Raw genomic sequence first — 21,459 nt, 5'->3', positions numbered from 1 at the left:
CCCCATGTCCTAGCACCAGTATTTTAAACTATTCCCAGAGTTTAGAGACTGAAACAGCCAACTGCCAAAGCACATCACCTTGTGAAGGCGGCACACACATCACACACAGCTAAGATTCTCTGCATCTCCTGCCTGGCAGAGGGATGGACCAGTTAATTTGGCTGGTCATATCCACTCTAATACCTTTAATTCATTAAACAAATGAAAGCTGCTTGTTGAGCTCTTTTGTACATACTGAAGACGCCATTTAAAAGTTAACGCAAATCCAGGACACCCAATACTCTGGTTTTGAAATTCTTCTTAAAATGTGCTATCTGAACTGTGCTATACACTGCAGGGGCAAAACCAGTTACAACGTGGACAGGAACCCGACTGTGTTAAGAGTCTGTACAGGAACTGCCTGCTACAGTTTAATGTCTTGCACAGTAACAACACAAGCACGTAAAATTCACAGTCCAGCAGTCAAGTGGGAATTATTTTTTTAAGCTAAGTACAACCCTTGAAAAAAAATTTTTGGCTGAATTTCACTTTGCAGCAAGTTCTCCAAATATTTTCTTCATAGATTTTTGTAAGTTACACTGTTTCAAAGTAGTGTTATTCATTTTCCCCACAGTAAATAAAGGGTATTTGAGAAGCCCCTATCCTAGACTTTACTAAATCCTGTAGAACTCACCCACATCACATGTGCCAGCATATCCGACAATTGTTATCCCCAGGCTTTGCCCATTCTTTTTTATAAGTTCAACATCACAGGTCTCAAAAAAGTCGGTATTATCCTACAAATAAAGCACAAAACAATAAATAAAAGCAATAATCTCATAATTTCCCAGTACCATTACAATATTGTAGGTTAATGAAGATCTTCAGAAGTGAGCAGTGATTTTGATTCTCCTATTTTAGGAGAGAACATATTTGCAAAAGAGATATAACCAAGATTTGCTGAAAATAAGGTGTCACCTAAAGTCATTAGTTGCTTTTTAAATTCTTTCCTAATATTTTCTCCACATACCTGTCAGAGCTGCAATACTTATATTTTATGGAAACCAGAGGTTTTTGTTAGACTGCTCGGAGGCCATTTCCCTTTGGATTCCACTGCCACTTGGTAACAACAAACTTCCCAGTCAATCCCACAAGACAACAGAAACCCTGAATGCTCTTAGAACTTCTTCTCTCCCTTTCATATGTTAGTCCTGATAAACAGTGTCATGAATCCACTTGCCTGAGCTCTTTCTACTGGACAGTTAAGAAGCAAGAAAAACTGGTATAAATACACAGTGTCATCACATCACACATTTCTGTCACAAAAAGGGATGCTTATCTCTCCTTGCTATCACCAGCTACGGAAGTGAGGGGCAGCAGGAAAGGGATCTCAAAACAGAAACAGGTTTGATGCTCTGAAATGAAAGAAACCACATGTATACATAGTAGGCACATCTCTACTACAGAAGCAGTTGCCTACTTAAATGCAAATATGGGAGAGGAGGTAGGTGTTTGAGCTTATTGATTGTTTTTGTGCTAGTTCCCAAACCAAAAAAAAGTTCCAAAGGTCAATCTTACACACATCAGCGTAACAAGTCTGATATGATGCTGTTCAGATTTAACGCCACCAAACCGCAAGGAGCACTGGAAGCCTCCAGGTTGCCTGAGGCAATGGGAAGCAAAAGACTCATTAGTTTGTATTCAATTAAAATTATTTTTAAGACCTAACAGAGGAAGGGAGAGAATTTATTGGCAAATGCTTTATTGTTGAACTGATAAGACGACTTCTCATAATAAACGACACTTGAAAAGAGAAGCACATTAACATGACCTATTCTTCAAAACCTCTGCTTATTACAATTAGCAAAAAACCAAAAAAGCCACTAGCTGAGGTTACAACGTGATCTGACCTTACACTGGAGAAGTATATGGAAAAAGGTCCCCATAAAGCTGGCCTCAGCATGTCTCAGCAACTCTACTCTAACAAGTAAAAATCAAAACTGCAAGACACAGTTCAAACAGGACACACTAAAGACATTGGTGATACCAAAGAGAAAAACAATCAAGCACGTAGATGTGGGATTGCAAGGGATAAATTAAAATACATGAAGCTGGTTGTTTTCAGTAATCAGATACAGCCCAATGGGATCAAAAGTAAGGAGGTGATCAGAGTAAGGTCTGTTAAAGTGATGAATCCAAGATGGATCGTGTCACTGCCAACAGCAAAAAATGGACCGGGAAATTGGAAAACATTGAAGAGAGTGAACAGAAGAGAAGTTTAATCATATGCTTGCCTAGTATCAACTTCAGATGGACCTATATTAAAAGCAGGCCAAAGTTACGGCTGTACCTATTTCATTTTTCACTGAAAGAGAAATCGATGGACAACTATCTCCTTTCTTATCACACACACCTCCCTCCACTAGCCAACTCATTAAGCTCATTAAATGCTTTCCAGCTCTCTTGCTCTACAAGACACTGATGAAGATGAAGATAAGTTTTGATGCTGTTACTTATCTTCAGGAGAGGGAATCAAAACAGTAAACAAGCCTAAAGCAACATTTAAAACGGAGCTATAGCCTTGAGAGTCCTGCTATTCTGACAATCAAAAGCCCTTCATAGTCAGTGCTCTGGCTCTACAGAAATTTTCTCTAAGTAATGTTGCTGGCAGAATGCAAAACATTAGAAGTGAAGTCTGGAAAAAGCAAAGTATGGAGTCCTAAATACAGTCAGCACAAGCAGGCTGCTAATATTGCTGTCAGTATCTCAGAGAGTACAGATAATAGAACTGTTTTCCTGTGCCCATGCACAGACCTAAGTAGTTTTGGTTATTCTCTACTGCAGGAAATTTAAAGTAAATCAAATATTAATATAAAACTGAAAAAAAAACTAACCATATATTTAAAATGTGTTTCTGCTGGTTTGTAAAAAAGAAAAAAGATATTTTCTATTTCAAACTTCATAGCTAGTGAAAGTACTCAGAAACGAGAGAGAAATTAGATACAGGAAAAAGTTCTGTTGTAAGTCAGACACAAACTGAAAGGTGGACCATTAAAATCATTAAATTAATAACTACATCCAGATTAGCTATTATTCTTGACTTCAGCAAATCTCTCTTAACAGCAGAAAGAGAAGTTTCTTCAAATCTAAATATGAAGGCACTATTCAGTTCAGAAAACAATAGATGACATTCAGAAAGAAATAGATGAAATTGCAACATGATTTTTTTTTCTTTCCCCACTCCAAATTACATAGCAGGAATAAGGAGGACACCAAAAGGACACCCAGAAAGAACATTTTAGAAAGGCTGCAGCATCTACAATGCTCGGGGTCAATTAGTGACAAACAGGCCCGTCTTTGAAGCCAGGAAGAGAGAAAAATAGTACTTTGTCGAGGAAACAAAACTAGGACCGTGTTACTTTTTCCTAATGTGGGCCTTGGAAAATATGATGAAGCCAGAAAAGAAGTGCTTCATAATGATGCTGACTCACTAGGAAAGCCTTTTTTCAGAGTATCAGGCAAGCCCACTTTTAAGGCTCCAGCCTCATCTACATCAGCTACCCCCTTCCATCTCTCTGCCACTCATGTTTCCTACTACACCAAATTCCTCTTCTGAGGAGTTGGAGAAGGACCCAAAACACTTTCCTGACAGCTTCAGCCACAGTAGACTTCCAGAGAGAGGCAAGACACAAAGCCAATGGGTGCCTTTGCAGTGACGATGCCCAGTAAGCGAGAAGGTGAGTTTGTACGATGTGACTGCTAGTCTGACCTTTAAAAACAGTGCTTCGAAAAAAATAGCTCTCTTCACTCATATTCAAGAAACTAGACAGGAAAGAAAAGGCTACTCAGATTCTACACCTAAATCTAAGCAGCACAGTAGTAGCAGATGGTACACAAGCACAGCTTTGTTTATGTTTCGAGACCTACTGTACACTTAGTGTAGCATTTGTTGATTTTAATTACTCAAAACTGAAAAGAATGACTTCAAAAACAAGAGACTTTGATATGACCATGATAAGATTTGCTAAAACAAGTTTCAAAATTTTTAGATATATTTCCTATCACAGACAGTAGCGTAGACTATGAAAACATTACACTTCTGTTTCATAAAAAGACGATTGTGCTGAATAATTCTGGTGTGGCCACGGCGCTCTGGATTTCAGACTAGGGAAATTCACAGTCAAGTTTTAAATCCACTTACAAATGATTGATTAGCAAAAATGTAACGAGCTAAGAAGGAGAACTAAAAGTACCATTTACTGATAATGTTTATGGTCTTGGTAATTAAATTACTCACTCTGAAATAAATTCTGTAAAACTGGTCATTCCAATCTCGAGATTATAGGTATTAATAACACGAAGGAAAAAGGGAAAAATTATGGAAGGCAGGGCTATAATAATGACCACTTAAATACACGCATATGGTATCTGGAAACTCAAAAGAGGAGAAGCACTTTAGGTCTCAAGAACACTCTCTTCTCCTCCGCCTTTCTGATCACAAGCCATAAACACACTTAAAAATGTCATAAGTAAACACCAGATACTTACGTTTCCATTTTGAAAGGAAGGTAATGTACTGACTGGCCAGCTCACAGGAGCTGGTGGAGCCTCCATAATTTCACACTTCGGGTCTCTTGCAACAATCATCCTAACAGAATTCCCACAGTTCCTCAGCACTTGGGCAACTTGCTCACTGGTCATTCCTTGCACATTGGTGCCTCCAATCTGTAAGATGTGATCTCCTGTCCGGAGCCTCCCATCCTACAAAAATAAAGAAAATTGCAAAAAATGTTTCCGGTCTAAATATAATATACATAAAATATCTTTTCCATTACAAAATTGAAACTGTGTACAGGCATCCTTGAGAGCCAATGCAAGAAAAGAACATAAAACTGACCACCATGGCAACATACTAAAGAATTCGAGGAAGTGTTTGCACAACCATGCACTGTTTTTTCCACAGTAGTTAACTGTGGTAAATCAACCTTTCCAAAACTGAGATAAGTCAGTTGACATTCCTAAGAAAGTGGTTACTTCTCTCGCTTAGGAGAAAACAGACAGCAACAACATTTTATAATCTCTCAGGTTGTTATGTATTCCTGTTTCACAGAATGCTCCTCATCGGATTGGGGTTAGAATAAAAAGCACAGCGTTTTGATTTAGGTCTTTTTAGAGTTTTTCCTAATACTTCTATATTAGCCTGGCAATTCTTTTCTCATATGACTAGCTCTGTCTCGAGCAAGTAAATCCACTGAAGGTAACAAGACTCCACAGAAACCATTTTTCACATGATAATTATGATTCATGACCTACATCATCATTTCTGTTATAAGCAAGCATTCGTAGGACCAAATCCTCAGCTGGTATTGATCAGCGCAGCTCCACCACCTTAGGTGCATTGATTTATAAAGCAATCATAGCAGAGTTATTCCCAGAACTAACTCAAACTCATTTACAAACTCATCCAATTTTAACATGTATATGCGCTCATTATTTCACGTGTTCTTTAATGATGTCTCATTCAGCTGAGAATGATGTGGTGAGTTCTTAACTTACATGCTTCATTTGTAGCCAAAACACTTTATTCCTTACAGCAAAACAGGTGTTACACAATAATTAAAAAATACTCATTTATAATGACAGGTTCAGAGGCAGGCAGTCAAGCAAAAGCCAACATTTTCCAGTAAAGCTCTCCGAATCTCCAGTTTTTGTTTCCATGCTATACGAGAGGAAGTACCTTAGCCTCTCTCTTTTGCATGTTACTGGATCTTCTCTGTCTGGGTTCCAGACCTCAAATACTGTAACTTGTCATGACCAAATGTATATTAAAAATCCAAATCTGTTTTGTTATTGCAGGTGTTCTACTCCTGAAATGTAGCAGCAATTAGCACTAAGTCTAATCAAAGCACTAAGATTAGCACTAAGATCAGCAATCAAAGGTTGCACACTGTACCTGTGCAACTTTAAAATGTATCAGTAATTTCAAAAGGCTTTGCATCAATCCCATGTGTCTCCTTGAATTGGTCAAACCACAAGGCAGGGATCAAAACCCCTTTAAAATGAAACCCACTTCAAACAGGATATCTTCAGTCTATAAACTGAATCTTGCAATACTTCAACAGGGCAGATTCTCTTGCCCGACAATTCATTTGGAGAGTTTTTCCCTATAGATGTTGCCAAATGTGCCAAATTCTACAGAGGATGTGCAAATACATTATGAGTATTTGTCCTCCCCAGCCTGACCAAAGGCTGAAAATATCAGAAGTATTGAAAATACTGGAAGGTTAGGCAACTTCTGAGAAGTTCTGCATGTTCAACAATGTTATAAAAGCCAAATCATGTCTGAGAAACAAAATAATTCATATCAGGTGCTGACTTTTTCCTCAATCATACCTTCAACATATTTATTTATAAAGTATATGTTGGCATTCAGACTTTGATGCTATCAGCTTCCTTTTGTTTAAGTATATTAGTTTATTTTAAGACTGTCGAAACCAGTTAATTATACTTTACAATCAAACAAGAAGCGACATAATACAACAAATTACCCGATCTGCTAATCCCCCAGGAACAATTGTTCTTACAACTACTCCACTCGACTTTCCTCCTACAATTCCAAAGCCTAATCCTGAACCATCGTTAATCAGCTCAACGTCTTCAACGTGGCCCCAGTGAATCTGCAATTAATAAAAACAGGAGATTTTAATTTCAATCAATCTTTAATGTTTCTCACTTTCACATGTACCAGGAACGACGAGACTTAATCAGAGCAATTTTCTCTCTCTAACCCACATATTGGAGATCTGTTGGATTTTGTTCAGTCAGCTTCATTTCCTTATAAATACGCAGTGGGATTTCTCATCTGTTTTTAAACATACATTTTGTCCTTCACTTTCAGGATAACAGGATACTAGGAAAAAACTCGACTAAGAAAAAGCAATTTTAAGATTTTCTTGCCAAAATGAAAACTATCCCTTTAGTTTTTCAAAAAATCAAGAATACTGCAAACAACAGAGAAAAACAGAGGCAAGGAGCTTGCACTGGCCTAGTTTTCACTTAGCGTTGCCCAAATTCTTATTTCTGTTATTTCACTTACACAGTCTAAACACCACCCGTACACGCTGAATTAATAGCGCAGTACAATATTCTGCCATGCTGAATTGGAAGCATGTTTCTAAGCTACACTGTACCGTGACCTTATGTTCTACAAGACAATCTGAAAATAACAAAGCTGTTAAGCAACCCAAACCCAGCCAATGTTTCTGTCAGATTAATATCTCATAGAAACCAAAATGGAACAAAGTAGGCAGATTTAAGTCTTCTGTGAATAAAGGATTTATTAGCATACTGAAAATCTTTGCCAAAGTCAGTTAAATATCATAAAAGAAGTTTAAAGACCCCCTGTAGAGATATATATTTGTATTTTATTTTGTTAGTCTGTTCAGTGCAGATCTTTCAATGAAAAAGCAGTTAAAGTTTAATTCTTTTAAATTTTCAGTGCAATAAACAATATTGATTATGCACTAAAACCTTCAGATTTCACTAGCTCTGTAATAATCATGAAGGAAATAATTACTGAGAATAAGGAAAAGCACTGCTCTTAACCAGATTTTCATCAAAACCTACTCGCATAATAAATTTAGATTCCAATATTGCAAACCCTGGATTTAGGTGCGCAGTTCGACCAAATTCAGTGAAGCCACCTGGACCATATGGTTTGAACACAGATGGAAGTTCAGCCCCAGCTTATTACATGTCCCAGTGACAATCTCTCCTTGTTTGAGGAAACAAAAGGGTTCACAATCAATGAAATCGGCAGATTAAAAAAACCTGATAAATAAACAGGGATTGCGAGGTTCTTTCACAGATACTTTTTGTTTGGTTTTGGAACAAAGACAAGGCGCTTTTTGTTTTGAGAAGTTTAAGTTTACATTGGTTGGGATATTTCAAGCAGTGCTCATGATAGGTTATGTTTACACTCTTTTAAGATGTAATCAGAGCATCTTTAATTGCTGAGCACAAGTAGGTTTCGGCTGAGTATACTCATAAAATGCTTTACATAGCCTATGCTGAACAGACTCTGCTGCTAAGAATATGTTGATCTACTAAAGCTTCTGCTATCCCATAAAAAAATCCAGGATCTATTTTATAACAACTTCACGCAGCTCTGCAATGGAAGCCTCACACTTATTGCACAATCAGTCTAAATGAAATGTCATCACGTATAAAATCTGATTAAAGAAAAAAAATCCTTACATGTAAAGCTTGCTAACACAAACACTTACGACCCCCCAGAAAAATCCAGCATAGTTCAAAACCTGATTTTGACAGTATTATAACGACTCACGGTCTCAGGTGGATTTATATCACTTAATAAGACAGCCGAAGTTCTGCTGTTTCCGTGAACTGGCTCCCTAGCAACAACCAGATGTAGAGATCCTGTGGATTGCTGGAGGAGGGCAATAGCGTGCTGATGGGAAATGTTCTGATCCAATGGGGTGCAATTAATGGCCAGTATGTGGTCATTTTCCTTCAGTCTTTGATCCCTTAACAAAACATTCAAAGAAATTTTAAAATGCAGCATAGTGACTTCACCACAGACTCGTGTAATTTAAATACAAACGTGCAAAATACAGTTATGCAAGGGTAAATATTTATATATTAAGAAAATCTGCTTATTAGACTGTCTTCAGCAACATAAAAACTACAAGCAACCCACACTGTACTGGACTGCCCAGCCATATTTTGTTCCGATTTTATCATGGTACAGAAATTTGCTTGCTTTTTTCCTTTGCTTCTATTCAAAAGTCAATGAAATTCCCTCATCTTTTCTTGATGATACTGAATTATAGGGCAGGAAAAAAACCATTTTTTAGTTATACAATGAACTAGGAACTATTCTTCATTATGTTTAGCACTACATGATACTGTCTCTAAGTATCCACAACTCACACTATGACATTGTTTTATATCATTATTTAATCTAAAGATCAATGAGCTGCATATTTGTATTTTACTTTAAATTTACTGTATCAAACTTCAGACATCAAACTTTCTTCAAGCACTACACAGTTCAACTTATACTTTAAGATAATATAAATTTCACAGTTAATTCACCCTAGTGATGAATTTAGATTTGTGACAAGAGAGAAACCATCACTCATCTCCTTTGTTAAATATTCATTCTGAGCACGAGACCAAACTGTTACATAGACAGACACTGCCTTCAAAGCTCTGTAGGAATCCAAAAAAAGTCTCCAGGAGATCTTGTCTCAGAAGCAAAACGGGAAGCATGCTGGGGAAATTTATAAACTCCAACACAATATAACTGCACATCTTAACTAACGCATTTCAAACTTCCTTTTTATCATGCGACGTTCAAGATGTTTCCCAGAAATCACTTTCTCCCAGCACTAACCATATTTTAGATTCTCTCATCAAAGAAAGTGAGCAGCAGGTCATCAAATCCTAAAGTGAGATATTCACCCTCCTTTGACATCCGGATCAGTCCATCTGTCTCCACTTTGAAAGAGCCTAATATGCTTTTCTTTAAGTGTTCTCTGGTGTGTTCTCTGTGGGCCCATAGCCATTATCATTCCAACCTCTCCCCACTCTTTTTGTCATCCTGTGTTGGCACTTCCTGACATGTGTTATTTAAAAAGTGACACCAATGACTTGAAATCTAGACAGATTTTCTTGAAACATAATTCCAAGCTCTGCATTTGTCTCATGCCAACTCTTGTGGTTTTACAATCACATTTTATTTTTAAAGGATTGCTCTGTCTTTTGTTGTTGGGTGAAAACCCACAGACAATACGGGAAGAAACTGCCTGAAGCCTTGATTCTATGATGGCATCTGTGTAGGGATCTGTCGGGAGGACTGGATCTAAATTTACACAGGAAACAAACAGTAAAACCAACTATAAATAGGGCATTGTCATAGGCACATAAATAAAGAAACAAGGAGGGGAAAAAACCCAACAAACTTTCAGGGATACAATGCATAAAAATTCGAACACAGGCTAATTTTTATTTTCCTTGTATTCTTTTCTGAGTTTTCTTTTGTTTCTTAATCAGTACTCAAGATTCTCTTAAGTGAGTCATGACTTCTGGAAATTCCATTTATGAATGGCTCGGATATTTAAAACTCATCTGAAAATCTGATCCTCAAAACATGAGTCCATTGAGTTGAAAAGTCAGAATTCAAGATACCACCAACAAAACATCCCACCAGATAACCCAGACAAACCTGTTAGTCTGACAGAGCTTTCAACGTGAAAGTCTCAACTTTTCCATTCCCGGAAATACTGCAATTTTCCAATACAATTATAAAGATCTCACCTGTCAGCTATGCTTCCTGGCTGGACTTCCTTGACAAAGATACCAACTTCTCCCAAGCTGTGATTTTTAAGGGCAACCACACTAAATCCAAGACCTCCAACAGAAGGCTTTTCAATCTTTATCGATTCTATTTGTCTCCCCTAATAAAACAGAAAAAAATTGATTTACTAATTTTTAATGCAATAGAATGAGCTAGTTTAAAATTTATGAACATGAGGAGAGTTATTCTCCTCCTAAGACTAAACAAAGGCAAAATACTGAATATGTTATTTCTATAAAAGCTCCTCCATTTATTATTTTTAATATAGCAGAGTATTGGATACGCAAGCACTCTGAGGTTCTGAAACCTCAGGGAATTTAAGAGCTGCTTTAACACTTCATTCACATTATGAGATGAATTCCAAACTGGATGAAAACTATGAACGAAGTGCTGTCTAGAGCAATATATTTGGGATTTCTGGAAGTGCTGCATAGCTAAACTAAATTACTTGTCTTTTGGCTCCCCTTGCTTTTAATGCTGATTTTTAGGTGTGTGTTCAAAAGATTGCAGCTTTTAAATAAAGAAATTAATTTCCTTCCCCTCCCTGCAGCTCCACACTTAATGCTAAAAAAAGTTTGCTTTTGCAACTGCCTGCTTTTCAGTCCTAATACAAGATTTCTGGGGCTGTTTACTGGGAAATATCACTTAGAGAAGGCACTGCTATCACTGCTGGTTTAACCAAAATAATATGCACTCTTCACTGCTAAATCTTTTATCTGATGAGTTAATGACACACTAATGAGAAGAGTTATGCTCAAAATATTACAGCTACATTAAGATGGTAAATTAGCAACAGTTACTTAATATAGAAAGGCATGACTAACCAATTAAATTAATGGTTCAAAGTAACACAGAACAATACATTTGTGGTATAAATGCCAATCCCACATGGTGGATGTCTGCACCTGTACAACTTCCATAAGCATCTGGTACATGCTATATCACGTGTTAATGAAATCAGCATCTGTCTGGCAAAGTTAAGACAAACTAAATGAAGAGTTAAATAAAATATTACATGCCAGTTCTTTTAATCATTTGCACTGTTCATATATTAAGAAAGCTGGTACATTTCCAACTTAAAATGTACTTGATAAAACAAGCCTCTCCATCAAAACAAGCTTCTGCAGAAAACGTCCATTCTCAATTAAGTGTTATCAAATACCAAAAAAGTTTTCCGGCAACAGAAATTTCTTTTCTACATTGGTGTGTCTGGTAGACAGCAAGACAAAAACATTGGCAAAGGAAGAAAAAAAAACAAACCAAAACAGACCACCACCAAACCACTTTCCATTGCTGACATTATCTTCCGCAGGGAAAAGTGATCCTCAGCACTTCTACTCCCTTACTGGCTCAGAGGCATCACACTCCCAGATACACAAAACAAAAGAGCATGTTTGAAAACGTAGTCCAAAAGTCTGCAAGAAAAAGTCAGATGTGAAAGGAAAATAAGTTTGGGTCACTAAACCTGAGAGCCTTACCTTTGCCATCTGTTGGATGATTGCGTTAAATTCCTTAACTCCCAGGTTTGGAGCGAAGGTAGATGCTTTGGGTTCAGGTGAACTGCACGGTGTATACACGTTCCCAGCAGCAACTGATCTGTCAGCAAACACCAGTAGCCCTCTCTTAGTAAAATCGAAATCTACTGAACGGTCAGGAGGCATATAATTGAGCTGTTAACATGAACAAAGGTGTAGAAAAAGTATTAAAAACACAAGAAGATATTTCCACATGCATCATCTTGTGCGAAGACTGCCAAAGAAGCAAGCACACCTATGTTCATATATGCCTATTTAAACCAGTATGCTCACCTGTATAAAAAAAAACAGGCAATGTTAATAGACAAGCTCTAACCAAGTGGCCATATCAAGTTTAAACTGTTTTTCAGAAGGAGAAGTTCCCTGAATGTTTCAGCCGTGTTTCTGCCCCACTCATTTCCTCCATTTCTTTCATTCTGCTTCCCAGCCCGTGCCCATTACCCTCTTCTCACCCCAATATTCCAGAAACAACATCCCCAGAGAGAGTCCAGGGTGCAAACTAACTACCACTGAACATGTGATCATTGCTAGAACTTGCAGTTCAATGTCTAGTCCTTACAGATAATGAAGAAATGCAGTAATATTCCCAGCGCGACACAGTAAACTGAAAAATCTCATCCTGAATGAAACTGCTCATGAGGGCCATGCTTAAAAAGAATTTCAAGAAAAATGAAATTTTCTAGCTATGATACTCCTGAACATTCTGTATATAAAATCCATTATGCCACAGTCACAAAGCATGATCTTAGATATATTTGCATTTTCATACACTTTTAATTGCTTGCAGACACGTATCCAAGCTTTGGAAAGAAGGAACAGAAGCAGATACAGCACCTTTGTCAACACGAGAAGAAGAGAGAATGACTGGCACAAGCACTACCATGCCACCCAGGCAGGAACACGTGCAATGACTGCAAGGTGGTCTTGTCCCCCTGACACCCACCCTCTACATCCGCAGTAACAGCGAGACAGGAATCGCTGCTGCTTAGGGTAAGACAAGTTAGTCCCTGATTTTAAGTTTGCATGCCTGACTCTGCTAACTGCAGAGACCTGTCCATGCAGATATGTCATTGATGCCCACGTCCACAAGATCTAGGTGTCAGTCAACTTTATAAACCAATCCACACAAGTTCCTCCCACTGTGGGAGCCAAGTCATTTTAAAACTAGCTTGGAGCTAGCATCAGAGCTTGGCAAATCTTCAGGGGTGGTCTTCTAGATTATATTTCACAAAACAGGTTAACCATTCTTGTACAAGTCAGCAGGAACTAAGTGATGATGTCTTTTAAGGAGGAAAGATGCTGCCAGTTAGCTGACAAACAGTATTTAGCTTCTGTGAAAAACAAAGGATCCCAGTTCCAGCTGTGTTCAGAACTCAAAGTACTAGAGCTGATGTCTTTTGCAGATGTTTTCCTCCGACTGATGTGGTTCTCAACGCCTGCCTCTTCTGCATCCCTTTCAAAGCACGTTGCTCCATGACCTGGTTGTTGCGATACCACTCTTCATTTCAGTAGTGACTCTGTAGATACTAGGTCTAGCTTGACAAAAAAAACACAACTCAACATTCCCTCACACCGTTACAGCTTATTAGTGAGAGTGCCCTCATTAACACACACCTACATACCCTGTTTTAAGTTCCAAGTTCACTATAGTTATTATCCACCAACAATTGTAATTTTACACTCACTTGTTCCTTCAGTTGCTTGATGGATTGCTGGAGGGTCAGTATCTGGTTAAACAAAGGGCTCCTGAGCGTGTTACGCAGAACAGTCAGGTTTTCATTATGTTGGGAATCTCTTTTCTCACGCAGTTTCGCTTGCAGACGATCAAGGATCTGTAGCACCTGCTGTTTATCTGCACCACAAAATAGTACATGTAAGGAATGGAGCTTCATTTCTCACTGGCAACAAAAGTAATGACTTTCAGACTATGTACCTGCAGCAGGATTTTCAGGCATGTTGAAGGGTATTTTTGGAATCACTCAGAATAACCTAGACAAGGTTTAAAAAGAAAATATCGAATTAATAATTTATATATATGAGCAAAATACAGACACACAGTCAACAAATGCAGTAACAAAATAGCAAGCTAACTAAAAAAAATTTAATAAAAAAATACTACTATCCCCTGTTGTTACCCCAAGTATTCAACAAAGCTCTCAATAGAGCTGGTTGCACTGCAGCCTCAGCACCTCCAAAAATCTTTCCTTGTTTTTTGTGTTTTTCCTTTCCCATGCAGGAAGAATACGAACAACTCTCTCAAATATGAGTAAAAATGCAAGTTATAAAAACAAACATTGGCCAAGAAAATGGAGAGACAGCTACGTTCAACCCAATTATTTTTAATATGGACATTGAAGTTGTGATCTTTCCAAATATACATACGGTTAAAATCTCCCTATTAGTTAGAAGGTACTTTCCTCTTGAGTAACTATTTGTAGACGGGATTCTTATCACACTAGCTCTGCCCTGCCATGCGGCAATACAGGTGAAACCTTGCATTTTCCTGGAAAACAATAAAGTTCCCTCCACTCGCGAGACAGCATAGCATATAGATAAATTTGTACCCTCACTTGCATGTTGTTACGTTGATGTGGAGCCTTTCATTCTGAAATCTACCAAAGCATACATGAGAAACAAGTTTCTTCACTTAGTACAAGCTCTTCTGAAAGAAGTCAGCCGTTTAATAGCACAATTTACACAGTTTTAACTCTATCCAGTATAGAGCTGTGTGATTTCAGAATAATATATTCAGAATTATTTTGGAACAAAAATAGCCATATATATATATTTTAAAAATCTCTCTGTATTTACTTTTTTAATCTTGCAATTCGAGAGTAGAAAGGGTCATACACAGCTGAATGTAATACCAAGGTAAGCACATTCCAGGGGCTCTCTCCCAGCAGGACCTCTGATCCTTTCAGCTCTGCCTCTGACACTGTCTGTGCTCACACTGGAAATATCTTGAGTTCTGGGAGGACACCATCAAATTTAACGAAATATTAAGTATGTAGGTGAATGGCTTCTCTTCTCAAGAGTCAGATTAAGCTGATTTACCTAATCAAAAAACAAAACAAAACAAAACTAAAATTGGAGGTGTGTCACAAACCACAATTTCAGATTTATGCACCCTTTACTGTATCTGAGCAGCTTTGGCTCCTGGAGGAATTCCTGCAGAACTCGGTGGGTTTGCGTGGTTTCCACTCAGGGCCAAGCAAAATGAGTTGCTTTGCAAGACTATTAACAGATTTAGGAGGTCATTTTAAATCAAACTCAGAGCAAGAGTCGAAGCGGCAAACCCATACAACCCCTGAAAGATTTTCAGGAATGCAGCTGAACTTTTGTAAGTGCTGCAGCTTTATTTTCTTTTCCATTCGAAATAAAACACTTCTAAGAGCACAGCAGCCTTTGATTCTGTGCTGAGATCTGATTCTGAAGAACAGATGAAAATACCATTTCCTTACACATTCCTGAGTCTTCATCTAGACCAAAAAGACAGAACTTAACCTCCTTGACTAAGATATTGCATGAATTGTAACAAAACAGGACAAAGGATATGTAAATTTGTTCTTTCTTCCCAATTTAACTTGCCTCCATTCGCTTCCCTCCTGTTTTTCTACCTCACATCAGCAGTTAAAAGAGAAAAAATCCCACCCTGAAGCAAGCGAACCAACATCAGAAAGGGATGTAAAATAACCCATATGAGAAAAAGTGGCTTGAAACACCTTTAAACCAGCAGTAGGGTGAAGAAAAGCTTAAACCCAGAAAAGAAATCCAGCATGGCAGGAAATAACGCCGACTTGAGAGCGCCATGCCCATCTAATAGCCGAAGCGAAGAGGCTGGTCCAGCTCCCCAGCCCTCTTCCATGTGTTTTGTTCTTCCCTCTCCATCTGTGCTCGCGCTCATTCATCTGATCCCATAGTGAGCTGGAAGAGGAAGCTAAACACACAGGAAAAAAAAACAACACCTTCACGTTTTGGTAGGGCGAGGTTTTTGCCCAGTTAGCTCTCGACTGCCAGCACCGGCACGCAGGAGGGGGGCGAGACGTGCCGGGGGGAGCGGGACCACCACACCTTGCAGCAGCAGTGAGCGGTCGCAGCAGCTCAGCTGCACTGGCAAAGCCCACCATGAGAAACAGCAGCCTCAAAGTGCCACACTGACAGTCTTCAAGATTAATCTTTTTTTCCATTACAGTGAGTGTAACAATAGCAATTATGACGACGGGTACAGATCCAAGAAAGAAAAAATTGGGCAGAAAAATGTAGGTAAGAGATCTAGGCTCCATCTAGGCAGAAGTCCCCTGGAGAAGAAGGTGCAAAAGAGGGGTGGGGGCAAAGATTAAAGAAAGTTCCAGCTTCCTCCTTGAGCTGCTCCAAAGCGTTGCCAAGAGCCACTGCAACCACTCTTTGGTGGACACCAAAGTGGACCTCAGGTACGGGTCATATAACAGTTCAAGTTCACACAGCACTTCGGGATTCGTCGTGATCACAGCTGGCCTCCAGCCAACTTGCAATGGTTTTTAATGATTTTTTGTGTGTGATATGTTAAAACCACCCTCAGTATTTCTTTGATCTCCTTTCTTTCATAAAAAGAGAGTAGCAGAAAAGCATGTATATTTTAAAGTAAACAGCTCTTTCTAGTGTGAGGGGATCACTGAAAATATAAACTAATTTAAAGATTTCATGTTGTGTGTGATTGAGGACAAGTCTCTCAGACTGGCTTTTGGGCACCAGGGAAATACACAACTCCCTGTACTACCGAACTGTTCACGTTTAGGGGCCCAAACAGCTTATCATTAAACAATTCCCAAACATCAATGCTAAGTCCGAGCAGGGTGTCAACAGACAGTTGCTAAACTAGGAGGTCTGTTCCTAGGTGATAATTTTGAAGAATGATCCAAACCACTTTGGTTTGACTTGTTAAAATCAGTTCACCCACTCCACATTTAACTTCCTTAGCTCCATCCTCTGATTTCTATAGCCACTTATTTATCTTATTGGTAGACAAAACTGCAAAACTCAGTTAAAACTTTATGTGACAACTCCCAATATGACTATAAAATCATTGAGAAAATAATAAATTTCAGAAAGTTTAGCATTTTCTAACACCAGGAAAAAAAAAAACACAACAAACCACACTCTAGCACAGTGTGCATCTGGGTTTTTACTGTCTTCACTTTTGAGAGCTGAGCTCAATGCATCATAGGGAGCAGGAAAGTTTCATAAGGTTTTGTATGAAATCCGAAGACTTGGATCTTCTTCAAAAGCAGACTAAGAAAAAAGGAATTCCCCCATGCTGATGCCAGCAGAGGTCATCAGAAGAGCTGAAAGGTTTAAGTCTTCCATTGCCATCACCTCCCTGCCAGACGCCTGCCACTTGCACAGAGACACAGGGTGCTCAACCTCGGCATGTCCCAGAGCCAGAGGGGAACACGATGCCCCTGGCAGTGGCCTTGACAAGCACCTGGCCCCCACACAGGGCTGCTGAAAGACACAAAAAAGGGGTTTCTGCTGGGATCTGGAGGAGGACACACGGTTTAGCCAGCAGAGATTCTTCTGCCCGTTTCTCCCCACCTACCTAACAACTACAACCGCTTCTGCCCTATCTCCTTCAACTTGGCTTCCAACAACCTATGTCCTTCCAGGCAACGTGCCTGCAGGGAAAGTCCTGCCTCGTGGGATGTTCTCCCTGCTCAGCGTGGGCATAATCTTTCGGGACATTAAACATCACGACTTAACACTCAAGTGCCAAGTGCTGCTATTTTTCAAAGGCTTCTAATGTGGCCAGGCTGAGCAGCCTGCCACAGCAGCAGCCCAGGGAACATCCCAATCCAAAGTCACCTTTCTGCACTAATGCGGTTGGAATTTTTCCTGGCCCTGTTATCAGGAGTGACCAATAACAGTGTGTATCATCTTCCTCATCAGAGAGATCTCTGACTTGCAAAATTTCAGCCCAAACAGTTTAAAATTTGATAAAGGCTAAAGAAAGGGAAAACAGCATCTGTTAGCGTGATTTTAATCCCAAATTCTCCTAACACAGCATCACCTGTAACTTCAGATATTAAAAATTATATAGTTTACAGGCCATCAAGTGACTATGTACTGTGAAAAAACAAGACTATTTAACATATGTTTTGCTGTCCTACATGTTATGCTCAGTTCTCCATCCTGGTCACGTAGAGAAGAATTCAGTCCAACCAAGCTTAGCATGCTCACACCTTTCTGATGAAACCACCAAAACATGCTGTTCTGGGTGATGCTGCAATATTTATAAAAAGTGATATAGAGCATATGGCGACTGCTCCAGGCTCTTCAAAGGAGGAAACAACTGGACAGTGCTGTGAGTACCTAAACACAAACGTACCACACATCTCCAGGGTAAAGCAGGTCAAAGTTAAATATTGTTAAAAAACCTGCTCCATGGGCAAACTGAGCGTGTCCTATTGTTACACACAAGATAAGGAAAGCAAAAAAACACCCAAACTCTGCATCTATGATTACCAGTCTCCATGCAGGTCAAGAGGAACCTTGCTCACTCTCAAAGCATGTTAACTTTCAACAAGCAGAACCTGAATTCCTGCAGACTTCAGCCTCCAGGGAAGTGCTGGTGTAGGTTCTCTGAAGTCTAATAGAAGGGTGAGCTCACGCTGAAGCCACTCTTGGTGAGGCAATAAAGCAGTCTCAGAAAAGCTTGAGGAAAACTTGTTCCTGAGATCTAAATATTGTCATGTTCTACCGAAATCGGCCAATAAATCCTAGAATCACTATGATGGCAGTGAACCTGATTAACAACCCCACTTCACGGGGGAAGAGAGTTGTCAGACCCGGAACCACACTGAACTTCTAAGCTTGAAAAATTTACAAGGAACACGAAAGAACTGTTTTCTTATTATTAAACCCCTAAACAAAAAAAAAAAAAAAAAAAACAAACAAACACAAACAAACAAACAAACAAAAAAAAACAACAAACGAGCCGCCTCGACCTGCCAGGAGAGCCGCCCCCTCCCTCAAACCACCCCCGCCGGCTCCCGCGGCGTCAGGACAGCCGGGCCTCCCCTCGGGGGCGCGCCGGCCGCCCGCCGCCCCTCCGCGGTGCCCGGCGCAGCGCCCAGCGCCGCCGCCTTCGCTGCCGAGGCCGGGGCCGAGGAGGGCAGGGCGGGCAGGGGCGCTGCGGAGGCGGAGGGCCGCGCCGGGGGCAGCCCGCGGGGCGGCGGGCGGAGCTGGCGGCCGATCGGTACCTGCGGGCGGGAGGCGGCGGCGGCGGTCGGAGCGGCGCGATGGCCGCCGGCTCTCACCTGGGCGGAAGCGGGAAGCGGGCGCGCCTCACCTGCGGCGCAGGAAGCCGGGGCGGCGCGGCGGGAGAGCCGCCTCCCGGGGGACGGCCGGGCCGCATCCCTCCGGCGGGGGCGGGGGCGGCCCGCGGATCGCGTCCGGGGAGGCACCTAGCGCCGGTGCCCCGGCACCGGGCCGGGCGGAGAAGCACCGCTGCCTGCTAGCGCCCGTTCCCGGCTCGGGGAGGCCCGCTCCTCCGGCTGAGCGGTGCTGGAGAGCAGGGACGAGCCCTGAGGTGTGGTGGAGAAAAGCGCACCGGAGACCTGAGCGCGTGTGGCGGCTCAGAGAAGGCCAGGGCCCGGCATTTCGGTGCTGAGACGGGGCACCGGGGACGGCGGGTGTGGCAGCGGGGCCCTGAGGGCAAATCCCCCCGGCTTAAGCCTGTGAGCAGAGCGTTCCGTCTGGCCACAGGGACCGGGGGCTGCTCTGGGGAACACAGTGCTTCAAAGCCCGTTTTCAGGTGGTCCTGACCTGCCAGGGTATTTATACATCATAGGCCTGAAAGGCATGCATATCCACATGGCCACCAGACTCCCCAGTGAGGGCAGGGAGACGTTGTGGAAAAGCTTTATTTGCACTCGTTTGCAGTAAATCAGTGTCCAAACGTGAATTCGGAGCCCTTCTGAACTCAAATTCCCACAGAGGAATTCCTCAGCAGCACGGCCCCTACCGCTTCCACGGAATGGAGCGGCAAAAGCCAGAGGAGGACAGGGACTTGGATGGAGTTAAGGGGTTGTAATGCTTCAGCCATGGAGTACCGACCCGGCAACTGCACAACCACCTCTCACAGTGCTTCCTGCAACCAGCGCAGCTCCTGACAGCACTCCGAAACACACCACGTTGCCTGCGGCTTCGGAGAGACACGGCACGTTGCCTGGGATGGCACGTGTGTGGGAGCTGTGGCTTGAGTCCCTGCAGAGGCAGCTCAGAAGGAGGGAATAAAATCAAGGTTTTCCTGCTGCTAGTCGCAAAATACTGAACAGGCACCATTTTTGTTGAAGTTAATTGCAGGAACTGTGGGTGTTTTCTGCCTCTGAAACCTGTACGGTAGTCTGCTTCCAGATTTTTTAAAAGATACGTATGTACGCACACCTCAAATGTCAAGTGAAACCCTTGAAAAATAATTTTTATTCTGCTACACTGTTTCACTAGCTCATTTGCGGCAGATCTTATGCAGCCCTGCTAGTTGCACAGGACAAGGACTATAAAAGGTTTGGAAATTAATTTCACCTCATAATTTTGGATTGATTTCCCCTCTTCCTACTGCCAATTCTGTTGTACTAAGGAATAGCAGTTGCACCAGAGCACACAACACGCTAAGAACATATCATTTCATCCTCCTTTTTAAAAAATTCAGATTCCAAATGCCTAACTTCCCAGGCCTTACTCTCAATTTTAATTAATGTAGCGCTTGTGAGAAGTGACAATTTTCTTGACAGTGATGAACAGCAAGTCGTGTATTTATCCATCCGAGAGATGCACTGCCGACAAAAGAGCCAAGCACTTTTCTCATCAGTGCACCTCAGTCTTGATCTCGGAGGGCCGAGTTCATTAAGGAGTGCACTCTGGCCCTGGCCTTTCTCTTCCAGTTGCTGAAAGGAGTATCAATTTTCATTTGCATACTTTGCTGAACTCGAGACTGCCAATTTGGTTTACACAAATCTCCCAAAAAGCTGTTAGATGGCAATATTTCACATCGCTGGCTGAGCTCTTTGTCAGCCATCCACGCATTTTAAATCCACGTTTTTACTGATTCTTCGAGTATCTGATACTGCGACGATCCTTTTGTTGGTACAGACTCCTACATAAGTCACCATTCGTTCACCAAAATAATGACCGATAAAACCAAAAGCCTTCCAGAAGGGCTGGGTAAAATGACATTTTCTTCAATACCATCTTAGGGTTGCTTTCAGCCTTTTTCAGTTTCTGGGTCCCTGCTGTTTTTTCAGGAAATGCTTCTAGAGCAGATGTAAATTTACACCAGTAGCTCTGCCTTTCCAGGGTATGTTTACCTGAAGGGTCTCTGCATCTCCTGTGAACAGTCCAGGATCCCCAGCAGTTGATAACTGATGCCTTTGTGAAAACAAACACTAGAAAAACACAAAATAACCTTCAAGGAAGTGATAAACGGAAAAGGTTGGTAATCACCACAAAATATCTTACAACAAGCAAACGCTGATGAAGATAAAAGCTTGCCCGCTCTGGGCATTTAGGATTCATTAGAAAAAAAAAAAA

The 21,459-nt window shown here is 40.9% G+C and overlaps 1 protein-coding gene across 1 annotated transcript in view; it reads right to left on the bottom strand.

Moving 5' to 3' along the window:
* Window positions 1–13,850, bottom strand: part of PATJ (PATJ crumbs cell polarity complex component) — a 151,287-nt gene extending 137,437 nt beyond the window's left edge. The window contains exons 1-7 of the mRNA XM_086617077.1: window positions 13,829–13,850; window positions 13,581–13,747; window positions 11,839–12,030; window positions 10,321–10,460; window positions 8,327–8,525; window positions 6,528–6,656; window positions 4,573–4,740 (exon numbers count right to left, since the gene is read on the bottom strand). Coding sequence (XP_086473203.1) covers window positions 4,573–4,740; window positions 6,528–6,656; window positions 8,327–8,525; window positions 10,321–10,460; window positions 11,839–12,030; window positions 13,581–13,747; window positions 13,829–13,850 — 1,017 coding nt within the window. The remainder of the gene's footprint in view (window positions 1–4,572; window positions 4,741–6,527; window positions 6,657–8,326; window positions 8,526–10,320; window positions 10,461–11,838; window positions 12,031–13,580; window positions 13,748–13,828) is intronic.
* Window positions 13,851–21,459: the final 7,609 nt, after the last annotated feature.

This window comes from Tauraco erythrolophus, chromosome 10 (genome assembly GCF_009769465.1).
Source record: "Tauraco erythrolophus isolate bTauEry1 chromosome 10, bTauEry1.pri, whole genome shotgun sequence".
NCBI classification, from domain to species: domain Eukaryota; kingdom Metazoa; phylum Chordata; class Aves; order Musophagiformes; family Musophagidae; genus Tauraco; species Tauraco erythrolophus.
The sequence above is the reverse complement of the archived record's forward strand: the minus strand, read 5'-3'. Positions and strand labels throughout refer to the sequence as shown.